The sequence below is a fragment of the Fukomys damarensis genome, unplaced genomic scaffold, assembly GCF_012274545.1.
Source record: "Fukomys damarensis isolate Sample0158 unplaced genomic scaffold, DMR_v1.0_HiC HiC_scaffold_16, whole genome shotgun sequence".
Lineage (NCBI taxonomy): Eukaryota > Metazoa > Chordata > Mammalia > Rodentia > Bathyergidae > Fukomys > Fukomys damarensis.
In genome coordinates, this window is record NW_022900928.1 from 115,985,931 (window position 1) to 116,009,305 (window position 23,375).

At 42.9% G+C, this 23,375-nt stretch overlaps 1 protein-coding gene across 2 annotated transcripts in view; it reads left to right on the plus strand.

The window, feature by feature from the left end:
* The first annotated feature begins 17,641 nt into the window (after positions 1-17,641).
* The window catches only part of LOC117286365, a 38,216-nt gene continuing 32,482 nt past the window's right edge, over positions 17,642-23,375 (plus strand). For both annotated transcript variants that reach the window (XM_033764616.1, XM_033764617.1), the window contains exon 1: positions 17,642-17,668. In XM_033764616.1, the coding sequence (XP_033620507.1) occupies positions 17,666-17,668 (3 nt within the window). In that variant the 5' untranslated portion in view covers positions 17,642-17,665. The remainder of the gene's footprint in view (positions 17,669-23,375) is intronic.

Sequence of the window (23,375 nt, forward strand, 5' to 3'; positions counted from 1 at the left end):
TATTTTATCATGTGACCTTTGAGCTGACCAAATCATCTTCCACCCTTGTAAGGGCTTCCAAAAAGTGTTGCCAAAGGTACAGTGACTTAACCAACTCCATTGGCTCCCGAGGACTGATTGTAAATTCAGGGTGGTTGTAAATTAATACAGCTGAGATCTGGATGTTTACAAGGTAGCAAGAGGTAGATGAATCTTCCATTAACCTAATTAACCCAAGTTGTTTTTATGTCAGTCCAGTCGTAATTTGATGTTCCGCTGTAGCAGTGTCAGTAAGATCCCTTAGATCAGGGTCCAGATGGCCTGATCCCATAACACCCCCCATCCCCATGCTGTCAGATTTATGGAGCTGGGCCTCTGAGCAGATTGTAAAGAGTTGATACATTTCATCCCTGGCTTCCTACAGCAGCCTAAAGTTTATAGTCAGTAGACCTGGGGGCAGGTGGTGATTCACAGGAGGTATCTGCAAAGGCTTGAAGGACCCTACTGCTGGACCTGCTCCTGCTCTAAGAATCCCACTCCAAGGCAGGCATCTTAACCTTCTTGAGAGACAAAGGAGAGTTGGTGTATTTCCTGGTGTAAGACCTAAAGTTTCACTTCTACTCCAAGGAGCAAGAACAGCCGAAAGGGCCTTCACGATGCTGAGTCCAATAGCCCAACGATGGCTCTGGATGCAAGACCCAGGGCCTTACTTCTGGGAATCTTGAACAGCCCAAAGGGCCTCCAAGATGCTGGGACCTATAGCTCAGTGAGGCTCCAGGAGTTCGACGAGCAGTGAGACTCACCCAGGAAGGAACACACCAAGCTTGTTGGTAAATAGAACTTTATTAGTCTGGCCAGACGGCACTCTCAGAACTGGGCAGCTCAGAGAGGCCCAGCACAGGGGTTAGCACAGTTTTTTAACGGCAAGGGAAGAGGATTACAAGCACAGCAAGTGGGCCAGGGGTCAGGGGGTCGGTTTTCTGCTATCTATCTAAAGGAGTCAGCTATATGGTGCACCTGGTCTTTCATCTCCAGACCTCAGGCTGTTCTGTTCTAACAAGGCCTTGAGTCGCTATCTTGTTTGCCCGTACCAGGCTTCCATACACTCTGTTTTAATCTTATCTTGGAGCTGGGTAGAAAGAAATGTGTACTGCTTATGCTGGCTAACTAGGGGTTACATAGCAGTTAGGGTCCCACACTGGAGCAGGGCCTTAGGCCCCAAAATTAGAAAGTTGACCCTTTGTAGGAAGTCAGCTGTACACAATTAACAAGAATGCTTTTTTTGTGGGGGCGGGGGTACAGGGGATCAAACTTGGGTCTTTGCACTCGTGAGGGAGGTGGCGGAACCGCTGAGCTAAATCCTTGGCCTAAAATTAACTTTTAAAGGCGTAATTTCCTGGCAACACACAACATCCCTCTTCTGCTTTTGTGACTTGCATTCGTCAAGTCTTAGTGGCATTGGAAGTTCCCCAGAAGACGAAATTTCTTTCTCTTACACATCATGTGATCCAAGTTTCCTGGAGCTTTCTAGATAACTTTTTAAATTAGTCCATTATAGTTATACAGAATAATAGGCATACAATAAACTGAGAACAGAATAAGTAAACTAGGAGAAGTAAACTAGTAAGTGTGTAGGAAAAAGAAAAGAATCAGGGAGGGAGGCATATTTGCAGTTTGAAATAGATTGTCAGGGCAGGCGTCATGGAGAAGAGGGCTTGAAGAAGGGGCAGGAGGAAGGCACATGAATATCTGGAGGGAAATAGCACAGGCAGATGGATCATCCAAGGTAAGGGGCCTGAGGAAGGAGTGTGACTGATGGATTCAGGGACGAGCAAAGAGGCCAGAGTGGTTGCACCATGTAGGTCCTATGGGCATTGTAGGACTTTGGCTTGGACTCTTAGGCAAAGGAAGTTTCTGAAGGGTTTTGAGCAGAGGGCTGACACGATCTGATTTCTGTATTTAAAGGACCATGTTGGCCGTTAAGGACAGAGTTTGTGGGAGGCAGTGGTAGGAGGAAGTAGATCTCAGTGAGAAAACTACTGTGGGAAGGAAGTGTTCTGCAAGATGTAAGAAGCCTTGGCTCAGGGCATAGTGGTGAGTATCTTTTGAAGGTAAAACCGTAAGATTTTCTGAGGGATTGTTGGGCTGTAGGGGATGAGAGAGTTGGGATGACTTTGAGGGTCTTGGCCCGAGCAAGGGGAAAGGTGGAGCTACCACCCTGGAGTGAGAGCCTACTGGTGATCGGAGGAAGTGGGAAATCAGATGCTTCTTTTGGTCTGTGTTGAGCTTGTGCTGCCCATTAGACACCAGGTGGAGAGAAAATGTGAAATGTGGGAGAGAGGTCTGCACTGAAAGTTCAGTCAGAGATTTGGGGATTTTGCTTAGGTGGGTGGTCAGATAAACTGACCAAGAATGAGTGCAGTGAGAATAGAGGCTGAAGACAGTGTCACCTTCCTCAGCCCCGGCATTTCCTTAGCTGCCTGCAGCCCCACCTTGAAAGCAGGGTGCCCGTGCCTGAAACACACTGCACAGGGCTGCACCACAGCTGTGGGGATGGAAAGCCCAAGGGGAGGGAGCGCTTAGAGAGGAGCCAGAAAACACATGCTGGGGGTGAAGGTGATGTAGGGTGAGAACAGCTGCAGAATACATGGAATGTTGAAGAAGGGGCAGGAGGAAGGCACATGAATATCTGGAGGGAAATAGCACAGGCAGATGGATCATCCAAGGTAAGGGGCCTGAGGAAGGAGTGTGACTGATGGATTCAGGGACGAGCAAAGAGGCCAGAGTGGTTGCACCATGTAGGTCCTATGGGCATTGTAGGACTTTGGCTTGGACTCTTAGGCAAAGGAAGTTTCTGAAGGGTTTTGAGCAGAGGGCTGACACGATCTGATTTCTGTATTTAAAGGACCATGTTGGCCGTTAAGGACAGAGTTTGTGGGAGGCAGTGGTAGGAGGAAGTAGATCTCAGTGAGAAAACTACTGTGGGAAGGAAGTGTTCTGCAAGATGTAAGAAGCCTTGGCTCAGGGCATAGTGGTGAGTATCTTTTGAAGGTAAAACCGTAAGATTTTCTGAGGGATTGTTGGGCTGTAGGGGATGAGAGAGTTGGGATGACTTTGAGGGTCTTGGCCCGAGCAAGGGGAAAGGTGGAGCTACCACCCTGGAGTGAGAGCCTACTGGTGATCGGAGGAAGTGGGAAATCAGATGCTTCTTTTGGTCTGTGTTGAGCTTGTGCTGCCCATTAGACACCAGGTGGAGAGAAAATGTGAAATGTGGGAGAGAGGTCTGCACTGAAAGTTCAGTCAGAGATTTGGGGATTTTGCTTAGGTGGGTGGTCAGATAAACTGACCAAGAATGAGTGCAGTGAGAATAGAGGCTGAAGACAGTGTCACCTTCCTCAGCCCCGGCATTTCCTTAGCTGCCTGCAGCCCCACCTTGAAAGCAGGGTGCCCGTGCCTGAAACACACTGCACAGGGCTGCACCACAGCTGTGGGGATGGAAAGCCCAAGGGGAGGGAGCGCTTAGAGAGGAGCCAGAAAACACATGCTGGGGGTGAAGGTGATGTAGGGTGAGAACAGCTGCAGAATACATGGAATGAGGGTTCAACTTGGGATTAAAGACTGCTTAAACATTGGGTCAAGTAGGTTAAAGAAAGGAGCCAGAATACCTGTTCTGGAAGCAGTAAAGTCAGAACAAAAGACTGAAGTAGGGACGAAGGAGAGTGAGAGACAAAGAGAGAAAAAGGAACAGAGAGAGAGAGGAAGAGGAAGACAAGGAAGAGGTAGAAGAGGAAGTAGAAGAAGGAGAAGGAGAGTAAGAGAGGATAGAGTGCAGGAAGGGATGAGAAGGATTCCCAATGCACTTGCTCTCTCCGGGACAGGTTAGCACAGAGGGAGGCAGGGAAAGGATCAAAAGCCAGGGGACTCTAGGCTGCCACTTCCTCAGAGGGAATCAGACAAGGAGGTCTGAAGTAGTGAGATCTGTTTTTCTAGACACTGGCAGTTCCATCCCGTCACTATTGTGAGAGCTCAGTCTTCATCTGTGATCGCTGACGTGGTGCCCTAGGGCAGAGCAGTCAGGTCACGGCAGCTGCTGTTGTCAGCAGCCAGCTTGTACATGTGATATTTTGTGTGATCCTCCCAAAATCTTTTATGCACAGATTTTTGTGGAGTAGAGTGGAATCCTGCCAGTAGAGTAGAAGTAGAGAGAAATTCTGGCTTTCTTGGTAAACGCTTCAATGCAGAGTAGCACTTTACAGTCTGGTCCCCTGGCAGAGAGTTTAGAACCAAACACCCCACCCACCCCCCACCCACCCCGGTTTTTGCTACTGACTGTGTTGAAAGAAGACACCAGGTCTTTGGGTCTTATGCCCTTAGGTGGGATTAGGGTGAAATCTGAGACTTTTCTCCTCCTGTCTTCTGGGAGTGACAGTGGCCTGTGCTTTGGATGTAACATCAGAGCAGCCTGTCAGATGGTCCACATTAATAAAATATTGATCATCAGCAGATGGTGGCCAGGGACAAAGCAACCATTCTCCCTTTTCTCAAAACCTTTTAGAAATCATTATGTGCAGGAGAGAGAGAAGTGAGCTCGGGACCTGCAGCACCATTCCTTCCTTCCTTCCTTCCTTCCTTCTGTCCCCCCACTGCTCCTGGGGCCTAGACTTCAGGTCCTTTGCACTGAATTCGGTTTCCATGGACATAGAGCCCTTCCCACTCACCTATTCACAGAGGTCCCAGGCTGTTTCTCTTCTGGGTGTTTCCTTTAGGCTTTGCTCTGTCCTGGTCTCTCTGTCCCGTGGGTCCGAGTGTCAGAGCAGTGGGTTGATGGCTTGTCTGGGTGGTGGCAGTGCGGGAGTAAAAGGAGTGTTTGGGACCTGTGAGCCTGCTTAATCCAAGAACTCTGATACTGTCCAGCGAGCTTGGTAGCCCTTGCTCCTTTTCATCTTGACCTCTCTTTTGAAAAAAAGCATTGGTGGGTCGGGGATTTAGCTCAGCGGTTCCAAAAAAAATGAAAAGAAAAGAAGTATCGGTGTAATTATTTAATAGAGGTAGAACCCCACCGTCCCTAAGCCCCCAGGAAACCTCCTTGTCATTACTGGGTAAGAAGAACGCAGTGGAATGAGACCTCCATGGAGGAGGCCATGGAAGGAGCTGGGGAGGGGGCCCCACAGGGAGGAGCACTCAGGAGGGCAGCTGGAGTTCTCTGTCAGGCCCACAGGAGAGGCCCTGGTCCTCCTGAGAAGCAACTGCTGGTTCTCATCCCCAGTTCATATGTCCCCTGAGTTTCGGTAAGTAGGCAGGGTCCAAGGCTGCTAGGAGACGTCAGGGGACACTGTTTCTAATTAGGGCAGGGCTGGATGTGCAGATGACTTAGGAGGTGCTGTCTGGAGCAGGAGCTCTTTGGAACAGTCTGGGTGTTGAGCTTCCTCATCCTTCTAGTCTGTGGATTAGAACGAATGGCCCTTGTTGGACACTGAGTGGCTGATGTGTGTGTGTGTGTGTGTGTGTGTGTGTGTGTGTGTGTGTGATGGAGAGAGAGACAGACAGTCAAGCAAATGCTGTCTCCTTTCTAAACTTCCCTCTTTGAAAGCTTTTAAAAAAGTGGTCACAGTCAGTGATGCCTGGGGTTTCCCCTCGCAAGTTGGAATCAAGGTTCAGTTTGTTCCATTCAACAAATACTTTGAAAGCAACCTCTCTGTGCTGGACCCTGCTAAGTGACATGGGGCGTAGAAGAGTGACTGGATACAATCCTGGCTCTTGAGGAACTTATTAACTTGGTAGGAGATAAGAGTTATAGACATAAAATGAATTTGGGCAAATACAGGGCTGGTGTCAGGAAGATACAAGGGTTCTGTCGTCCTGAAGTGTTTTGTGTTCCATGGTGGCTTCCCCTGGTGGAAGCTGTGCATCAGGTCTGTATGACTGTTGGACCGCACCCCTGGAGAGAAGCCCAGCTCTGGGAGCACGGACACATATGGCTATTACTTGAGTGATTCTGCCTGTGGGTGCACCTGAGTCACCGCATTAGGATGTGCAGTCCTGTGGTGCACAGCTGCTCAGTGACCTAAAGGGCCTCATGCTGGGAGAAATCGAGCAGCCCTGTATTCCTGATCTGATCTGCAGAGTTGAGGGATAAGGCCTCTCACTCTTCCTACCCCAGACATTTGTGTAACCTGAAGATTGGAATGTTGGAGCCCTTGCCCGAGGCTGACTCTATAATGCAGTGGCTTAGGACTGGCCACAAGAACTAGGCAGAGAAAGAAAGGCGGTCAGCATCTTTCAGGGTGTGACACCTCCCTGGCGTCTACCTGCTCTTCTGAACCCCTCTTTGTCCAGACATCTCTCTTCCTGGCTCTTCCATTCCCCCCAATGACTCATTCCTAGAAGAACCTGTCTCACTCCTGTTCCTCTGATCGCATAGCTTCCATGGTGACATAGATGCATGTGCTCCTGTCCCATCTTGTGGTTTGGATGTACAGTGGCCCCTAAAGCATCATGTATTTGGATTATGATCTTCTAGCTAAGTGTGCCGTTGGAGGTGGGGCCCGCTTGGAAGAGGCAGATCACTGAGGGTGTGAGTTGGAAGGATGAATCTCCCTCCCAGGCTCCTCATTTCTCTGTCTGCTTCCTGGCTGCTATGATGTGAACAGTTTTCCTCTGCCAGATCCTTCCACCATGCATTTCTGCCTTGGAGCCAGCTGACCAAGGACTGTAACCGTGAACCAAAACAGACCTCTCCTTTTTGTCGTAGATATCGGGTATTGTGTCCCAAGAATCAGAAAGTGACTAAGACATCCCACATCTAGATCTCTGTCCTGTCCTTGATCCTGTGCCCAGATCCTTGACACCTCCCCGAGTGTCCTGTGGCTCATCAACTCCACCTTGTGGTCCACACTGAGTCCCAGCTGAAGGTGTTGCCCTCACACAGCTGCCACCTGAAGCCATTTGTGCTGCCCACCATGGACAGCTGTTGTCTCCCTCGGGTGATGTTGGACCAGTCCTCTCATTTCCTGTTTCGCTTGTGTTTTGCTGGCTCATATGCTCATCCCTTTGAATTTCAAGTATTATTTCAAAACATTTAAAGTTACATATGTACTTATTTATTTAGCAATAGCACAATTTTCCTTTAACTCTACCAAAGAAGATTTGAACAGAATGATTGCTCTGGTTGTTATTGGTTGACACAGTTCGCAGCACAAAGCCCAGACTAGCAGTGTCTTCAGTTTGACTCCAGAGTACCTTTTCATCTTCATGGCCCTGGTTTCCCTGGCTCCGTGCACCCCTGTAGTGGGAATGCAGGACCACTTCCAATGCTCCAACATGGGCAGACAAAGGCTCTACCAGCTGCTCCTGCTACAGCCATGCCTTCTGCTGACCTTCCTCATTCAGAGTTTAGCACGCTCATTAAAGCCTGTAAATACAGAGCACCAAGCATTACCTATCACCCCTTTCACTGGCCCATGATCCCTAAGAAGAGGCAGGATATGGGGGCTCTCTCTGTTTTAGAACAAGGTGGTTCTGAGAAGAGTGGGAGTCTTTCTGCTTTCCCCATTGTACAGATGAGCCTGTCCAGTCTCAGAGCCTGAGCTTCGGATGTGCAACCAGAGGGAATTCAGGGACACTGTTCAGCACCCAGCTCTGAGTCCCGTGCTGGTTAGGTGGCTGACCTCTTGTTGGCCTTGGCTCCAATGTCCTGTCCCCACCTCTACCCGTCTTCGCATGTGGGCCTTGAGTGTCTTTTCCTAGTCTGAGGCCTTGACTGACCTCATGCCTAATCTGCACCCCATTGCTCTAGCACTGGAGCTCCTCCCTTGCTGGGTTATTCATGCCTTTGAACTCCAATGTGGTGACTGGTACTTGTGAGATTTCCTGGTGCTAACTTCTGAGTATGTCACAAGGGTGGGCATCTTAATATTTATCTTTCCTGTGAGGTCTCTGGTTCCTGCTTCCCAGGTGCCATCTGGATGTCTTCTGTTTCCCTTTGGCCCTCCCTGATGTCACACCTGCAGATGTGTGTGCCAGCCCATGGCCCCGAGGTGGGGAGTGGGGATCCTAGTTCTGCTTCCGAGAATGGCATCGCTCATCATCCAGGTGAAGAAGCCAGGAGCCGTGGAGTTGTCTTTAGCTCTTCCTTTCCCCCCTCCCTGTGGTGCTCTCCTACTGAGTTCACCTCTAAATCGTCTTCATTGTACCATAGTCCTGAATAGTGTGCTGTTCTCCAGTTTCACACGGTGTGGTTTTCACACCAGACCTGATCGCTGTCATCTCTCACCTGACTTACTGCAGTTGCACATTCATGACTCCCCTAAATCCTCTCCTGACATCTCTCAAGCAGTCCCCACACTTCATCTGGAAAGTAAATGTGAAATAGTGTTTTTAAATAGCCTCACAATTCTGCTGAAAACTCTTCCAGATCTTGCCTTGCTTTTAGGAATAAAGACAGATGGAAGAAGGTTACAAACAGGACCTACAAAGCAATCTGTTTCTAACCCCAGGCTAACTCCCAGCACCCTCTTATTGTCTGACTAAGGTGGCCTTTCTTTTATGCACCCACCCTGTTTCCTCCACCTGCTTTTGAACGTGCTGCCTACTTTCTTGCACCTGAGTTCTCACCTGTCACCTTACAGCCCAAGCATGCCAGTCTGTGCCCTCCTCCACTGGGATCTTCTGTTAGCCTCTTTCACATGCTCTTGCATCCCTGCATATCTCCTTTATAGCACTTAGCACAGTTTTAAATTACAGTTACACAATCTTTCATTTATGTGTTTCCCATATTTGGCTCCAGTGAAGTCCACAGACAGGAACTGTGTCTGTTTTACTCACAGTTTTATGGAGTCCCGTGATTAGTATGTAGTCAGGGCTTTATACGTATTATGAGATGAAGTGAATAGCCCCTGTGTGACTTGTTCTGTCTCTCAGAAATTAGATGTGATACCGCACCACTGATATCTCCCCTACATATCATAGGAACCTCTTTATATAGGAAAACTCATGAAACAAATGTACAAAAGGGAGCTCCTGAAATTCTTCATCCATATCCTGCTTTGTTTATGAAAGCATTTGGCTATGCGTATTTCTTGCTTCATTTTCTTGGTGTAAAGATTTTCATAGGTATTATGTATCATTATACTCTTACGTTTTCTGTGTTTCTTTGAACTCAGAGCCCGCAGAAAATACATTTCTTCATGTTAATTGCGTGCTTCTTTCAATCTATTAGCAATTCTATTCCACATGGGGTTCCTTTTTTGTCTTAACTGCTGGGGTAGTCAGTGCAGAATTTCATGTGTAACTGTAGTGAATACCTCTTCCCAGTATCTGGTTGCATTTATTTTCTGCTCTTTTTGAATTGATTCATTTTTTGTTTGTTCTTATTGTTGTATTGTATTATACTTAATTATTAAAGACAATTTAGACCTTTTTATTGTGAATGTATTATATGATCTGTTTGTCTGTGTATCTTATCTATCTACCTATCTGTATCAAAGTCCTTATCCTTTCTTTCTTTTGGTTCCACAGCAGTAATAATTGACATTCTTCATTTGGAGCAACTCTGGAGAGGGATGATGAAAAGAATTTGTGGAGCCTACCTCATGATGTGTCCCACACCGAGGCGGATGATGACAGAATCTTGTATAATTTGATAGTCATTCGTAACCCGCAGGCCAAAGACTCAGAAGTAAGCACTTTTTGACATCTTCCAGATGATACTGCACAGCAAAATATAGCAGTTACAAGAAGAGCAGCTTGAAAGAAAGAATGAGCAGTTTGGTGTTTTTAAAATATTAATTTTTTTGTATACTTTGATATACATAATGATTGCATTAATCATAGAGAATTTGTACTTGTACATAATATATCTTGATTCTTCTTTCTTCCCCATTCTGTTGATTATTTTCGATATTGGGTCTCACTATGTTGCTTAGGCTGTTCTGAAACTCCTGTGGTCAGGACACCACCTTAGGCTCCTGAATATCCAGGACTATAGATGTGCACCATGGTGACTGGCTTATGCATGAGATACTTGAGACAAAGGGCAGGGATAGCAGACATTTTTGTTAGTTGCTGATTGTAGCTAGTCTTGATAGACCTGCTTGATCCACAGATAAGCCTCATTACTAAATATTACCTTAATGCTACAAATTACATGTGAGGCAATGCTGGTACAGAATGGGAATATAGAGCATCTTTTTTCTGGTTTTTTGAGACAGGGTCTCAATATGTAGTTGAGACTGACCTGGAACTCACTATGTAGCCCAGACTGGTTTCAAACTCACAGCGATCCTCCTGCCTCAGCCTCCCGAGTGCTGGGATTACAGGCGTGCGCCGCCATGCCCGGTAGAACATCTTAAGTTGTCCATCTCTAATCTTTCCAGTCATTTCATAAACCCTGGTTACATGGTTCACCCTGAAATTTGAAGAGTGCTTTACATTATTATTAATTCTGAATTAATGGGATTTGAATTAATGTTATTTTCCTGTTCAAAGCTTCTTAAATTGTGCACATTGTTTAGACAGTAATAGACCTGCCATATTTGGGATGGTTTTTGTGAGAAAGCTTGAAACCATTCCCAATGACTGTAAATTCAAAGACCTCTAGGGTAAAATACCACAAGGATTGTACTTTTCTGCTTTCAAAATTAGTATTAAAGTACTATAGAGAATCTTATATAAAATCCTTTTCCAAATAATGCCACCTGTGTTTTTGACTTATATGTTGTCAGTTCCAAGTAGACATCTGTATTAAATACACACTACATGTTTCTTTGTGCCTTGCAGAAGTTGAGAAAAATAGCTCTGAAGAAAGGCCCTAGAGTGTGTGGTGGGGGTGGGAACTGTGCCTGTTACTTATTCCTTATCGAAATTTCTCTATTTTTGCAAATCTACTTGCTTCAGAAGGAATCAAAGCAGTGCCCTTCAATGCAGTGTTATTCAGGAATCAGGGAATGACTTGTGATTTCAAAACATGGTGAGCATGGCATAACCTAAAACTTGTGAATTATTTCTGAAATTTTATGTTTCATATTTCAGATCATAGTTGACCCTGGATATCTGAATCAGTGAAAAGTAAAACTGTAGGCAAAGTGAGAGGGTTGCCATAAATACTCATTTCTTTTCCTCTTCTCTACTAAAACCTAGAGAGGCATGCAAAGAAGAGAAAAGCCACCAGATTAAATGCTTAAGTGTTTAAGACTGAGGGTGTTCAGAAAGGACAAGGACACAGCACTAGAATTACTCATTTGTGGGATGGAGAGGGTGGGGCATGTGCCATAGCACTTTCCATAGAGAGCAGATTCTGATGAAGGCTGACTGCCAGGGGCGGTGTGAGGGGATGAGGTGGCAGGAGACACATTTTACTCATTAAAAGTATGATTTGTGTTTTCTTCTAAGACTGGGACTTGAAAGTGTCTTTTTTTTAAGTGACTTTCACTTAGGCCTACTGATGCCCAATAATAAGTAAAAGTAGAAAAAAGTTTGACTTTCATTTTGTAAAAACTCTGGGTCAGATCCTCAGCTAGTCATTTCAGAAGTGTCCATCTAAAAGTTGGCAAAACAAGGTTTATTAGCCCTAAATTATACTTGATTTTTCTCAGTCCCCTGAAGACTAAGAACAGCCACACCAAGAAATTTCCATTGCACCAGACGTGTGGTGATCTTGGATTCCAACAGAGGCTCATATTGATAAAGAATGCTTTAATAGCAAAAACCTAGGAAATGTCACAATGTAAGATAACTTCTGCCCTTCACTCTATTTAGTTCAGAATTAACTGGCACCAGAGGCATCTAGTCTCCCTCAAAAGTTCTGTAAATGAAATGAACCATATTAGCTTTGCTGACCAAACACATTCCCTTCCCTTCGGCTAGAATAGATAACTAAGAACTGCATCTGGGTTGAAATTAAACTGCCTGGCCAGCATGTTTTGAATACCAGCAATGTGAAAATGCTATGTGACCAACTGAATGAGAACAAGGCTGTAAAACCCTATAAAAGGAGTTGTAACCCAGTGGGAATTGATCAGACGCTGCCATTAGATATCATCGATTCCCCATCCATGGAGTAAACTTTTTTATTTTACTTCCATTCTTCGCCTCTCTGTGTGTCACTTGCTGACTCCTTCCATAGCAATATGACTGAGATTGCCCTTCAAGCCATGAAGCATTACCTACAGGGAAACCAAATTGCCCCTCAAGTCATGGGGATTCCTCAGGACCTGTGAAACTAGGATTGAGATAATGATCAACTAGATCCCAGCCAAACATAGGAGAAATATAGCTTCCTACCTGCTAGATGTCAGATGTGCCAAGTTCATGTCCCCCAAGGAACAATGGAGATTAAGAATAGGAAAAATTTACTGACAGCTCGTGAGAGACAGCAGGGGTCTCAAAAGTGGACTGCCACTGATACCCTTTGTCAGGGTAATTTATATATCAAAGTCACAATATAGGTACAGCATGGGTCAAACTACAATCAAATCTATAGGATTTTGGGCTGGGGATTTAGCTAAGTGGTGCCTCTGTCTGTCTTGCAAGCACAAGGTCCTGAGTTCGATCCCTAGAACTGCAAATCTATAGGATTTCAGGTATAACCATTTGGCTGATACTGATCCAATAGAGAAATGAGTCACAAAGCAAGGCTATATGGAAAGAACAAAGACATTTTAGGAAGGGATGAGTCTAGATGCTTTGGTCACCCACCTGGGCAACTGATGCCTAGCTAGATTTACTGGACCAAATGGTGCTAATGACAGTATAATTTCAAGTTACTATTTATCCCTTAGAGAGGCATATATATGCCTGACAATTGCATATCTTTCTTGAGGCCTGGCCTTCCTCAAATGTGTCTCCAGCCAAAATTCTGGTGTCTTTATTTTTGTGCTAACTTCCTTGAGAGCCCAGTCTCTCTCTACTTGTATATTAATTTTGATATAACTTAGCTGCCTATGATAAGACCATTAAAAGCATCCCATAAAACCTGTCCCTTTGCTTCATTAATGGGACAATCTGATGCTCTTTATTGGAGTGTGCCTGCCCCCTGTCCTTTTCTATTTTCTTACTTTTCAGTTAAAGTTTTTGCCTATAAACTCAAGTGTTGCTTTAGTTTTAATTTCCATTATCACTAAGTCAAGGAGTCATGCTAGTTGGTAACATCAGCTTCCCTTTCAAGCCATTTAGCAGCATAGGAAATATGGAAAATGAAGCTTGGTGAGGTCAGTGGGTTAAGGGATTAGGCACTAGGCACTAGGACTGCTCGCATCAGTGAAACTGATACAGGGATAATATAGGACCTCTAAATGATAGGAGAAATATAATTTTAACCTGTTAGCTGTCTGATACTCTGAGTAATGCATTCTCTAAAATCGAAGAATGAATGTTAGGAACAATGGAGGTTAAGAGTAGGAAATGTTAAAAAAAAAAAGATGTGAACATTTAAATTATGAAAAAAAAGTAGGAAATATTTATTGAGCGGGTAGCTCTTGAAAGGCAGGCGGGGGTCCCAAATGGGTTGCCGAGGACCCCACTTTTCAGAGGACGTTTTATAGAGTAAAACCCATGTTGGTACAATGTGGGTTAAAACTATGAAAAACCAATAAGGTTATGAGGATAATTGCTTAGGTAATAGCAATTAGGTTTTCCAATGGGGAAACAAGTCACGTAACAAGGGAGCATGGAAAGAATAAAGACTTTTTCTAGAAAATGATGGGTTCAGAGATCTTGGTCATCCACTAGGGTGACTGATGTCTACATAGACTTCATTACCCAGTGTTTGTCTTTTGAGGAAGTATGGTCATTTCCTTGTTATCTTGAGGCCCATTCTCCGGTAGATGTATCTATGGCCACAGTTGTGATGTGTTTCACCTTTTTCCTGACTCTTGAGGGCCTAGCCCTATCTGACTACCTGTAAGTTAGAAAGAATTCTAACTTAGCTGTCTATAATAACCTCTTGCAATCTTTTTTTTTTTTTTTTTGTACCAGGGATTGAACTCCGGCCCTTGCCACTTGTGAGGCAGGTGCCGGAACCACTGAACTAAATCCCCCACCCCAATCTTTTGTTTTAATTAAAGCCTCTGGAGAAAATCTGGCAGCAGTTAGAAAATAAAGGGACATTTTAATAGCCTTTCAGGTAATTGTTGCTATTTTTTAATTTTATTAACCCCCCCAAATTTATAACAACAATTATGACAATAGTTAATACACTATGTATTATTATTATCAAATTAGCTACTCAGAGTACAAGACATAAACCAAAAGGATGCTTACAAAAAAGAAACACGATAAAACTTTCTTTGCTATAAGGACAGGTGGCACTGTAGATAGGGAAAAGATAGGATAAAGGCCTCATTGAACATTAAGGTCAACAGGGAAATTTACTAAAAGCAGTTCTTGCCCTCCACAAGTAAACTCTGCTGTTAGAATAAATAGAAAGACAAAGGAGGGAAGAGCTAGCTAGACTTGGGAGTGGCACCAGGCAACACAGTTATCAGGAAAACCAGCTCCCCTCACCCACCTAATAAAATGCAAAGGCATTAAGCCACCTAAGGACTCTTATTTGATATGTAAGACATGTGCACACGTGTGTGCAAACACACACAGACCTATGCATATACACATGTATGTTCTCACTTTGACATCAGTATAATATTGCATCAGATACGCACATGTATATGTCTTCCCTTTTTAATTTATTCATTAAGTAAGCTGCCTTTCCCTTCATTTATTCATTACAAAGCAAAACCAAATTGCCTAGGATCAAATGGCCTCAGTTAGGATCAAAGACAGTCAGGGAAACAGATCAGATTTGGACAAGTGCCCACATGGGGGATGGGAAAGATACTAGTCCCCAGTAAAAGGAGCCAGGGATAAGAACTCATGGGTTTTCAGCTCTGAAGCCTCCTACTACCTCATGGTAGCTGTCTATTGTCTTTCTTTTCCATCTTTTTTCCCCAAATAAACTGTCATCTGTTATTCTAAAGTTTTCCTTTTTTTAGTTCTTTACTGGTACTGGGCATAGGATCACAGAGAGCTGCATTTTCAGTAGAGCAGTGGTGTGGCATAACATGATTTGGTGAGTTGTCCACCCCTGGATATAACTGTATGCTTACTATTTGCTGATACACAAAATCTGAAGATATTCAAATTCCTTATATAAAATAATAGAGTATTTGCATGTAATCTCAAGTATTGTGGTTTACTCTCACAAAGCCTAGAGAATGGTGTTGTTATTATAGACAGCTAAATTAGGTAGAAATATTGTAGGCAGCCAGACAGGGGTAGGCCCTTGGGGAAGCCAGTACAGAGGATAAAAACATTAAAACTGTGGCCAGAGGTACATCTGTTGGAAGCCAGGCCTCAAGATATACACAAAATGACCTGGCCTGTATGCCTCCCTCAGAGATAAACAATAATTTAACATTAACATCAGTCATCCTAGTAGGTAACCAAGATCCCCTGATTCATCCTTTTCTAAAAAGGTCCTTGTTCTTTACAGGTACAATGAACCCTTGAGTTATGACCAGTCTCATATGAACAACGTGGATTACAACCAGGATTTTAAGTTTTAATTTACAACAAAATTCTTGAGTCATGACCTGAATGCTGGCCACATGTGCAGTTGTAAACAAAGACTGGCAATGTCAGAAAAGCATATGTAAGCATATGTAAGTTTAGTCTGAGCCCAGATACTGTTTTTGTGGGTGTGATTTTGGTCAATGCGTTATATAATCACTATGATTACTGCTATCAAAGTGGACCCCCAAAAGCTAGAAAATAAGAAGCTAAGAAAGGAAGGGAAGGTAAAGAAAGCAATCACAATTGAAAAGAAGAAGGAAATTGTGGAGAAATATGAGAGTGGTGTTCGTGTGACTGATCTTGCTAATATGTACAGCATGTCAAAATCCACCATCTCAACAATCTTACAGAGAAAAGATTTGTATAAGGAAGGTAGTGTTGCTAAAGGTGTTACTCAAATTAGTAAGTCACGATCAACAGTGTTAGATGAGGTAGAAAGACTATTATTAGTGTGGATAAATGAAAGACAGATGGCAGGTTATAGCCTATCTGAATCTATAATTTGTGAAAAAGCTAGGGCTATAAATGCAGATCTTGTAAAGGACAATCCATCAATGAGTGATAATGCTGAAACATTTTGTGCCAGTAAAGGGTGGTTTCACAATTTCAAAGCGAGGACTAGGGCTCATAGCGTAACTAGGCATGATGAAGCAGCCAGTGCTAATAAAAAGGTTGCTGAAAATTACATACACTACTTTGAAATGATGACACAGAGAAATGGCTTTTGCTCTCATCAAGTTCAATTGTGTAAAGGTTGCTGAAAATTACATACACTACTTTGAAATGATGACACAGAGAAATGGCTTTTGCTCTCATCAAGTTTTCAATTGTGATGAAACTGGCCTTTTCTGGAAGAAAATGCCCAGGAGAACATATATTACCCAGGAAGAGAAGAAAATGCCAGGCCACAAGCCTATGAAGGATAGGCTAACCTTATTGCTATGTGCCAATGCGAGTGGTGACCTCAAGATAAAGCCTCTCTTAGTTTATCATTCTGAGACCCCGAAAGTGTTCAGAAAACATAAAGTCATGAAGAATAGGTTAGGAGTCATGTGGAGATCTAACGCAAAAGCCTGGTTATCAACAGTACTTTTTCTTGAGTGGATCAGGGAGGTCTTTTGTCCTACTGTTAAGAAATATCTAGAGGACAAAGGTTTACCACTCAAGGCTCTCCTTATCATGGACAATGCTCCTGCTCACCCACGAGATTTGGAAGAAGAATTGGCTGAAGAATTCCCATGGCTCTCAGTCGAGTTCCTCCCACCTAGTACAACTCCTCTACTGCAGCCTATGGACCAGCAGATTACACTTAACTTTAAGAAGCTATATACCAAGGAGCTGTTCCTGAAGTGCTTCCAGATGGTCTCAGATACAGATTTAACCCTTAAAGAGTTCTGGAATGAACATTACAACATCCTTTCCTGTGTGGGGTTAATTGAGAAATCCTGGGCCAATGTCTCTCTAAGGACTTTGAGATCTGCCTGGAAGAAAGTGTGGCCTAAAATTATACAGGAGAGAGACTTTGAAGGCTGTGTAGAGGAGTCTGAGCCTTCAATTGACCCTGTGATTGATGACATTGTCACTATAGCAGAGTCCATAGGTTTGCAGGTAGACAGTGGTGATGTTGAGGAACTGGTGGAGGGACATTCAGAGGAACTGACTACAGAGGAACTTCAGCAACTTTTGGCTGAGCAACAGAGAATGGCAGCTGAGGAGCTTTTTGAAGAGGAAGGGGAGTATCAACAATCAGTGCAGCAAAGTTCTTCTGAAATAAAGGAAATCCTGAAAAAATGGACAGAGCTACAAACATTTGTAGAGAAGACCCACCCCGACAGAGAAAAGGCCAATCATTGCATTCACTTGGTAAATGACAATGTCATGTCATACTACAGAGCAGTGTTAAAGAAAAGACAGAAACAGACAAACTTAGACCAGTTTTCAGTTCTGAAAAGATTGAGACCCAGTAAGCCTGAAGCAGGTCCTAGTGGGCTACAGACTCTCCCAAGGAGAGAAAGAAGACTAGAGAGCCAGATTCCTGATGTTATGGAAGAGAACTTTCCTTCCAAACAATAACTGCCTTCATTTCATCCTCCCTTCCTGCAAGCCAAAGAGGTCAACTTGAATGGTAAGTATAGTATGACATTATAGTCTCTGGTAAATTAAGCATATTTTATAACTTTTTGGTGAATACACTGGGAAAGTTATTGGTGTTTCTAGTAAATTATGTACATTATACAACTCCTTTTCATTATGAAAAAGTTAGTTAATGGATGCTTTGGGAGATTTGGAATACATAGGTATTTCCATTATTATCGGAAAAATAGTCTTGACTTACAATCAACTTGAGTTACAAACAGCTCTTGTGAATGAATTGACTTTGTAAATCAAGTGTCCACTGTACACTTGCTACATGACCTCCTTCCCCTTTGGATTAATATTACCTAAGTGGCTAAACTTGTAATCTTATTTGTTGATCATAGTTTTGTCCTGCATTGTACCCACCTTGTAATTTTTCATCCACCTCATTATTTTGAACCCACCTTGTGATTTTGCTCTATAAAACTTCCTCTGTAAAGTGGGGTCTATAGCAACCCATTTTTTGGGTCCCCTCCTTTCTCTCGTTAGCTGTCTCTCTCTTCCTCAATAAATATATTTTATTATTAAACTCGATTGTTCCCTAGAATTCATTCTTTGGTTTTGGGGAACACGAACTTGGAGTATTGGACATCTACCAGGTTGGTAATTACATTTGTTTCCCTTATATTATGTCACAGGCCTTAAGGCAAATTAACTACTTAAGCAAAAACAGCCCTAGAATTTCCTGAAAGTTCCTGATGAACACATATGTTGACATTTCCTCACCCTTTTCGAGTTATTATAGACACATGAATGACTCCTTGCCAAGCTAATTGGGAAGCTGTCTGTGAATACCGAATTTAGTAGCCATACTTTTTTTGCTGTTGTTCTTTTATTGTTTATTGGTACATTTTAGGTATACAGTACAATTACATTCATTATTGGGATCTTGTACCTTTACACGACAGGTCTTGGTTCTCATTTTTTCCCCTTTGTCCCTGCCCTCCCTTCACCCCCGTTTACAAACACTTTGTTTCCATTTTCTCATATTTTTTTCTTTTCCCTTATTAGCTTTCCCCTACCCTTCCCACTTTCCCTACTCCTTTAGCCCTTTTCTTCCTATTTCACACGGTCAATTATCTCATTAGGATCTTATGTACTATTATAGTTTTTCACACCAGAGAAACTATTTGGTATTTACACATGTGTGACTTATTTATTTCACTTAGGAGTATGTCCTCAATATGTATCCATTTTCCTATGAATGAATCTAATTTCTCATTCTTTATGGCTGAGTAGTATTCCATTTTATAGAAAAACCACATCTTCTATATCCAGTTTCCAACTGATGGGCAAATGGGCTGTTTCCATGTTTTAGCTATTACAAATTATGCTGCTATAAACATAGGCAAGCATATATATCACTGTGGTATGATTCTTTTATTTTGGAAAGATACCCAGCAGAGGGATTGCTGGGTTAAATGGAACCTCTAGTCCCAGCTCTTTGAGGTATCTCCATATTGATTTCCCTAGTGGTTGAACCAGTCTGCCCTCCCACCAACAATAGAGAAGGGTTCCTTTCTTCCCACAACCCCGCCAACATTTGTTATTGGTTGATTTCTTGATAGCAGCCATTTTTTGTAGGGTGAGGTGGAATCTCAGTGTTGTTTTCATCTGCATCTCTTGAAAGACCAGTGATGTGGAACATTTTTTCCTATCTTTACTTGCTGCTTTTACTTCTTTTTCTGAGAAATGTCTGTTCATTTCAGATGCCCATTTTTGAATCAGGTCTTTATATTTGGGTGGGGCTGATTGTTTTGAGTTCTTTATATATTCTAGATAATAGTCCTTTGTCTGAGGAACAGCTGGTAAAATTTTTTTCCACATTGTAGGTTGTCTCTTAGTTCTGCTGATGGTTTCTTTTGTAGTACAGAAGCTTTTTAATAAGATGAGATCCCAGTTGTTGATTCTTTCTGCTAGTTGCCATGCTACTGAGGATTTGTTCATAAAGTCTTTTCTGTTTTTAGGACCTCTGCCCTTTCAGTCATCTGCCTGCTTCCTTATCAACGTGGTAGGCTTCCATTAATTCAAATAAAACCTTTAAAACAGTGCCTGTGGATTTAAAATGCCAGAATGTAGAGAGAAGAATGTTGTGGCAGTAATATAAGACAGCGTATATTTTAACATACTTGAAAACATTTTTTAAGATATGGAATGATCTTATGTAAGAGACCATTTTATACTGTTTTTCAAAAGAAAAATCGGTGGATGAAAATATTTCATAACTATAGATGAAAAAACTAGGAGATACTCAGGGTTTTTTGTTTTTTTGTTTTTTTTTGTTTTTTTGAGATAGGGTCTCACTTGTACTTCAGGCTGGTGGTCCAGGCTGTCCTGGAACTCACAGCAATCCTCCTGCCTCAGCCTCCTGGTTTGTTGGCAAGATATTCATTTTTTTGTTTTTGTTTTTGTTTTTGTTTTTGGTGCTGGGGATCGAACTCCTGACCTTGTGCTTGTGAGGCAGGCAGCAGGACCACTGAGCTAAATCACCAGTCCAGTTATTTGCTTTTTAAAGGCAATCTCTTCTTCAAAGTACCATATATCAGTGGACATAGGAAGCCCTCTTCAAAGGGATCACTATGTGTCCTTTTTCTATGGAAATTCCACACAACTGTGCCTTCGCTACTGAGCACCAAACAAAAGACAAAGTCTGGCCTCAAGTAGAGGTCAGACTTCTTATGTAAAGAGCCAGATAGTCGGACTGGGGATTTAGCTCAGTGGTCCTGCTGCCTGCCTTGCAAGCGCAAGATCCCGAGTTCAATCCCCAGTACCAAAAAAAAAAGAGCCAGATAGTAAACATTTTAGGTCTCTGTCACACTTATTCATATCTGTCATTATAGCAAATTACAACCATACACCATATGCAAACAAATAGACCCGATAACAGGTGGCAAACTGAACTTGGTCATAGTTTTCTGGAATGTGAAGGGAAATTTAGCATGGGGGAATCAAATCTACCTATTTTCCTCACAGAAATGCCCCCCAAATTCCATTACAGATCCCAGAGCATGCATCTTGCTCAGAGGATATGAACTAATTTGTGCTGACCTAATAAATGGCAAATTTAATATTTTTGCTAAAACATACTATTTGCTAAGAGCTTAATGTGTTATTCTTTCCAGACCTCAGAATTGAGTTTAAATAGGTTTTTAGAAGCTCAACACTTTTGTTTTTTGAGACAGGGTCTCATTATGTAGTTGAGAGACTGACCTGGAATTCACTGTGTAGCCCAGGCTGGTCTCGAACTCACAACAATCCTCCTGCCTCAGCCTCCCAAGTGCTGGGATTACAGGTGTGCCCCACCACGCCCAGCACTCAACACTGTCTTTGAAACCATGTTGGGCAACTTCTCCAAAGATGCCTACAGATCTGCCTTCCATGGGAAAATCTAGGGCTGCTACCCTCATTTTAGTGAGAGTGGCTTGAATTCTATCAATTTCTTGGAAAATTTCATTTGGAGGAAAAGAGCCCCAGAGATAACATGAAAAAAGCATAAAAACCATAGAATATGTCAAGGCTGTGACCCATGATCATGACCTCCATCACACTGCCTGTATGGAAGCAAGTTTAAGGCTGTGAACACTTGTGAAACTTAGGAGATTTCACCTGCTACAAGCTAACAAGTTCTGCCATTTTCAGGATACTAGTGAAAATTGGTAGAGGCTCAGCATTTTTATGCTGTAACTGAGTGCCAGTTTCTGCACAGTATTTGCAGAGGAACAAAAGTGCTTGTACATGCAGTGGGTTGCTTTACAGGAAAGGAATTCTGACTTCCTAGGACCAGAACCTTTTATAATAAACAATAAGTCTTCCTGGGCCTAGCCCCAGAGGGAAACACTATCCCCACCTCTCCAGACTGTGTATTATTTGAAAAGAAAATTCAGAGGGAAAGAAGGGCAGTGATTCTGCTCACAGGATGTGCAGAATTGGATACCCGTGAAGAACTGTCTATAAATGGGGAGGGGTAAAGGAGTGGATAAGGTTAGGCTTGCTCAGATCTTCCGAGGAAAATGAGCTTCCCAGAATGGAAGAACTAGAGGCAGAGAGAAAGAAAAAAGTCTTACAAAGGAACAAATAAGCATTCCTAGTTGTTTAGGAGCTTGACCCAACTTTAAATCTTAGTGCAATAGACAACCACAGTTTTCCTTGAAGGTTTTTAGTTTCTTATTTCTTTACGTTAATTCTTTCTTCCTAACACCTGCAGAGACATGAAAGCAGGCCAAAGCCTTGTAGCTAACTCTTCCAACCAAGTTGGATACAAGTGGAAGTCCCAAGTAAATGTGCCCATCAAAATTATACTGTTAAGTTCCTTGATTCTCTATGTTGCCACCTCCTGACCCTCAGTTGCAAGTGACCCACAGTCTCTGGAGCTAAGGCTAAGGGTCAGAAGTGAGTTAGAAAGTTTTCTTTCACTCAGTGGGAAGCTGGAGCAACTCAATGCCTGGTCGACTTCAATCTTAAAGGCCACACACACAGCACGATTTCAATGTGAGGCTTAGAACTTGATTCTGGGTTAAACTTTAGACTCTTTACGGCCCCACTAAATGAAGCAATAAATCCTTTGTTTGCTTAGTTACTGTGTACCAAACATCACTGATTCTTCTACTATTATTTCATTTAATCTTATTAAGCATTGATATGCTACTAACCTAAAAAATCATGGGAAGTGCATAGGCCATTACATGTATATCTTTAATCAGCCAATGATTAAAACCAAAGAAGTATTGTTTTTAAACTATTTATTCAGCTTTTTTGCACCAATGAGTCCTAAATCCCTAGCCCTATTCTTTTTATCTACTTAAGGAGATCTGTCTTGACAACAGTTTGATACTAGCATAGAGCATATTTCCCAGAGAAAGAATTGCCTTTTACTGAGTGAAATGTGCCAATGAGCCATTTTGGCTGCGTAAAAATTTCCCTCCAATAAGTGGGCTTGAAGTGAGAAAAATATCTACACTCAAGCATCACAAAACAACATTCTCACCACATACAAGAATGGTACCATAACATTAGGTCACCTAGTGAAGTTGTTCACATTTTAGTTTCTATAAATACACTCTATGATGTTCACACAATGACAAAACTACTTATGGGGGGGCATGTATTAAAACTCATCTTTGTTATAAAGTGATATATATATTGCTCCCCATATTCAGGGAGTAAATATCTGGGTTTCCCTCAGAAATGGTGTGAGGAACAGGGACCTGGGAATTTGAGGAGTGGAACAGAGGATGGAGCAGGAAGAGGGGAGGGTGGTATTAGAAGGGCATCCTTTCCAGAGGAATATGGCAGTCAACCCTGTGGGATAGATCTGTAACCCGCACAAGGACTTAGATGGGGAAAAATGACATTCTCAACAAATTGATGGATATTTACATTGTACTCAACCAAAGCTGGATGCTTCTTCTGCTTGAGGTTTGCTAACATGTCTACAAGTTCCCCTCTTCCTTCCTTTCTCTCTCTCTCTCTTTTTTTTTGGTACAGGGATTGAACTTGGGTCCTTACACTTGCGAGGCAGGCAGTGGAACCACTGAGCTAAATCCCCGGCCCCCCTCTTCCTTTCTGTGTGGAGCTTCAGTAGGCCTCTCCATGAGTGCTGTCTCTGAGCTGTTCTCTGTGTGATTTGTCACTCACAGTAGGCTCTTTTCTTCCTTATTCCTTACATCTCTCCTAAGTATACCACGAGAAGACTACCT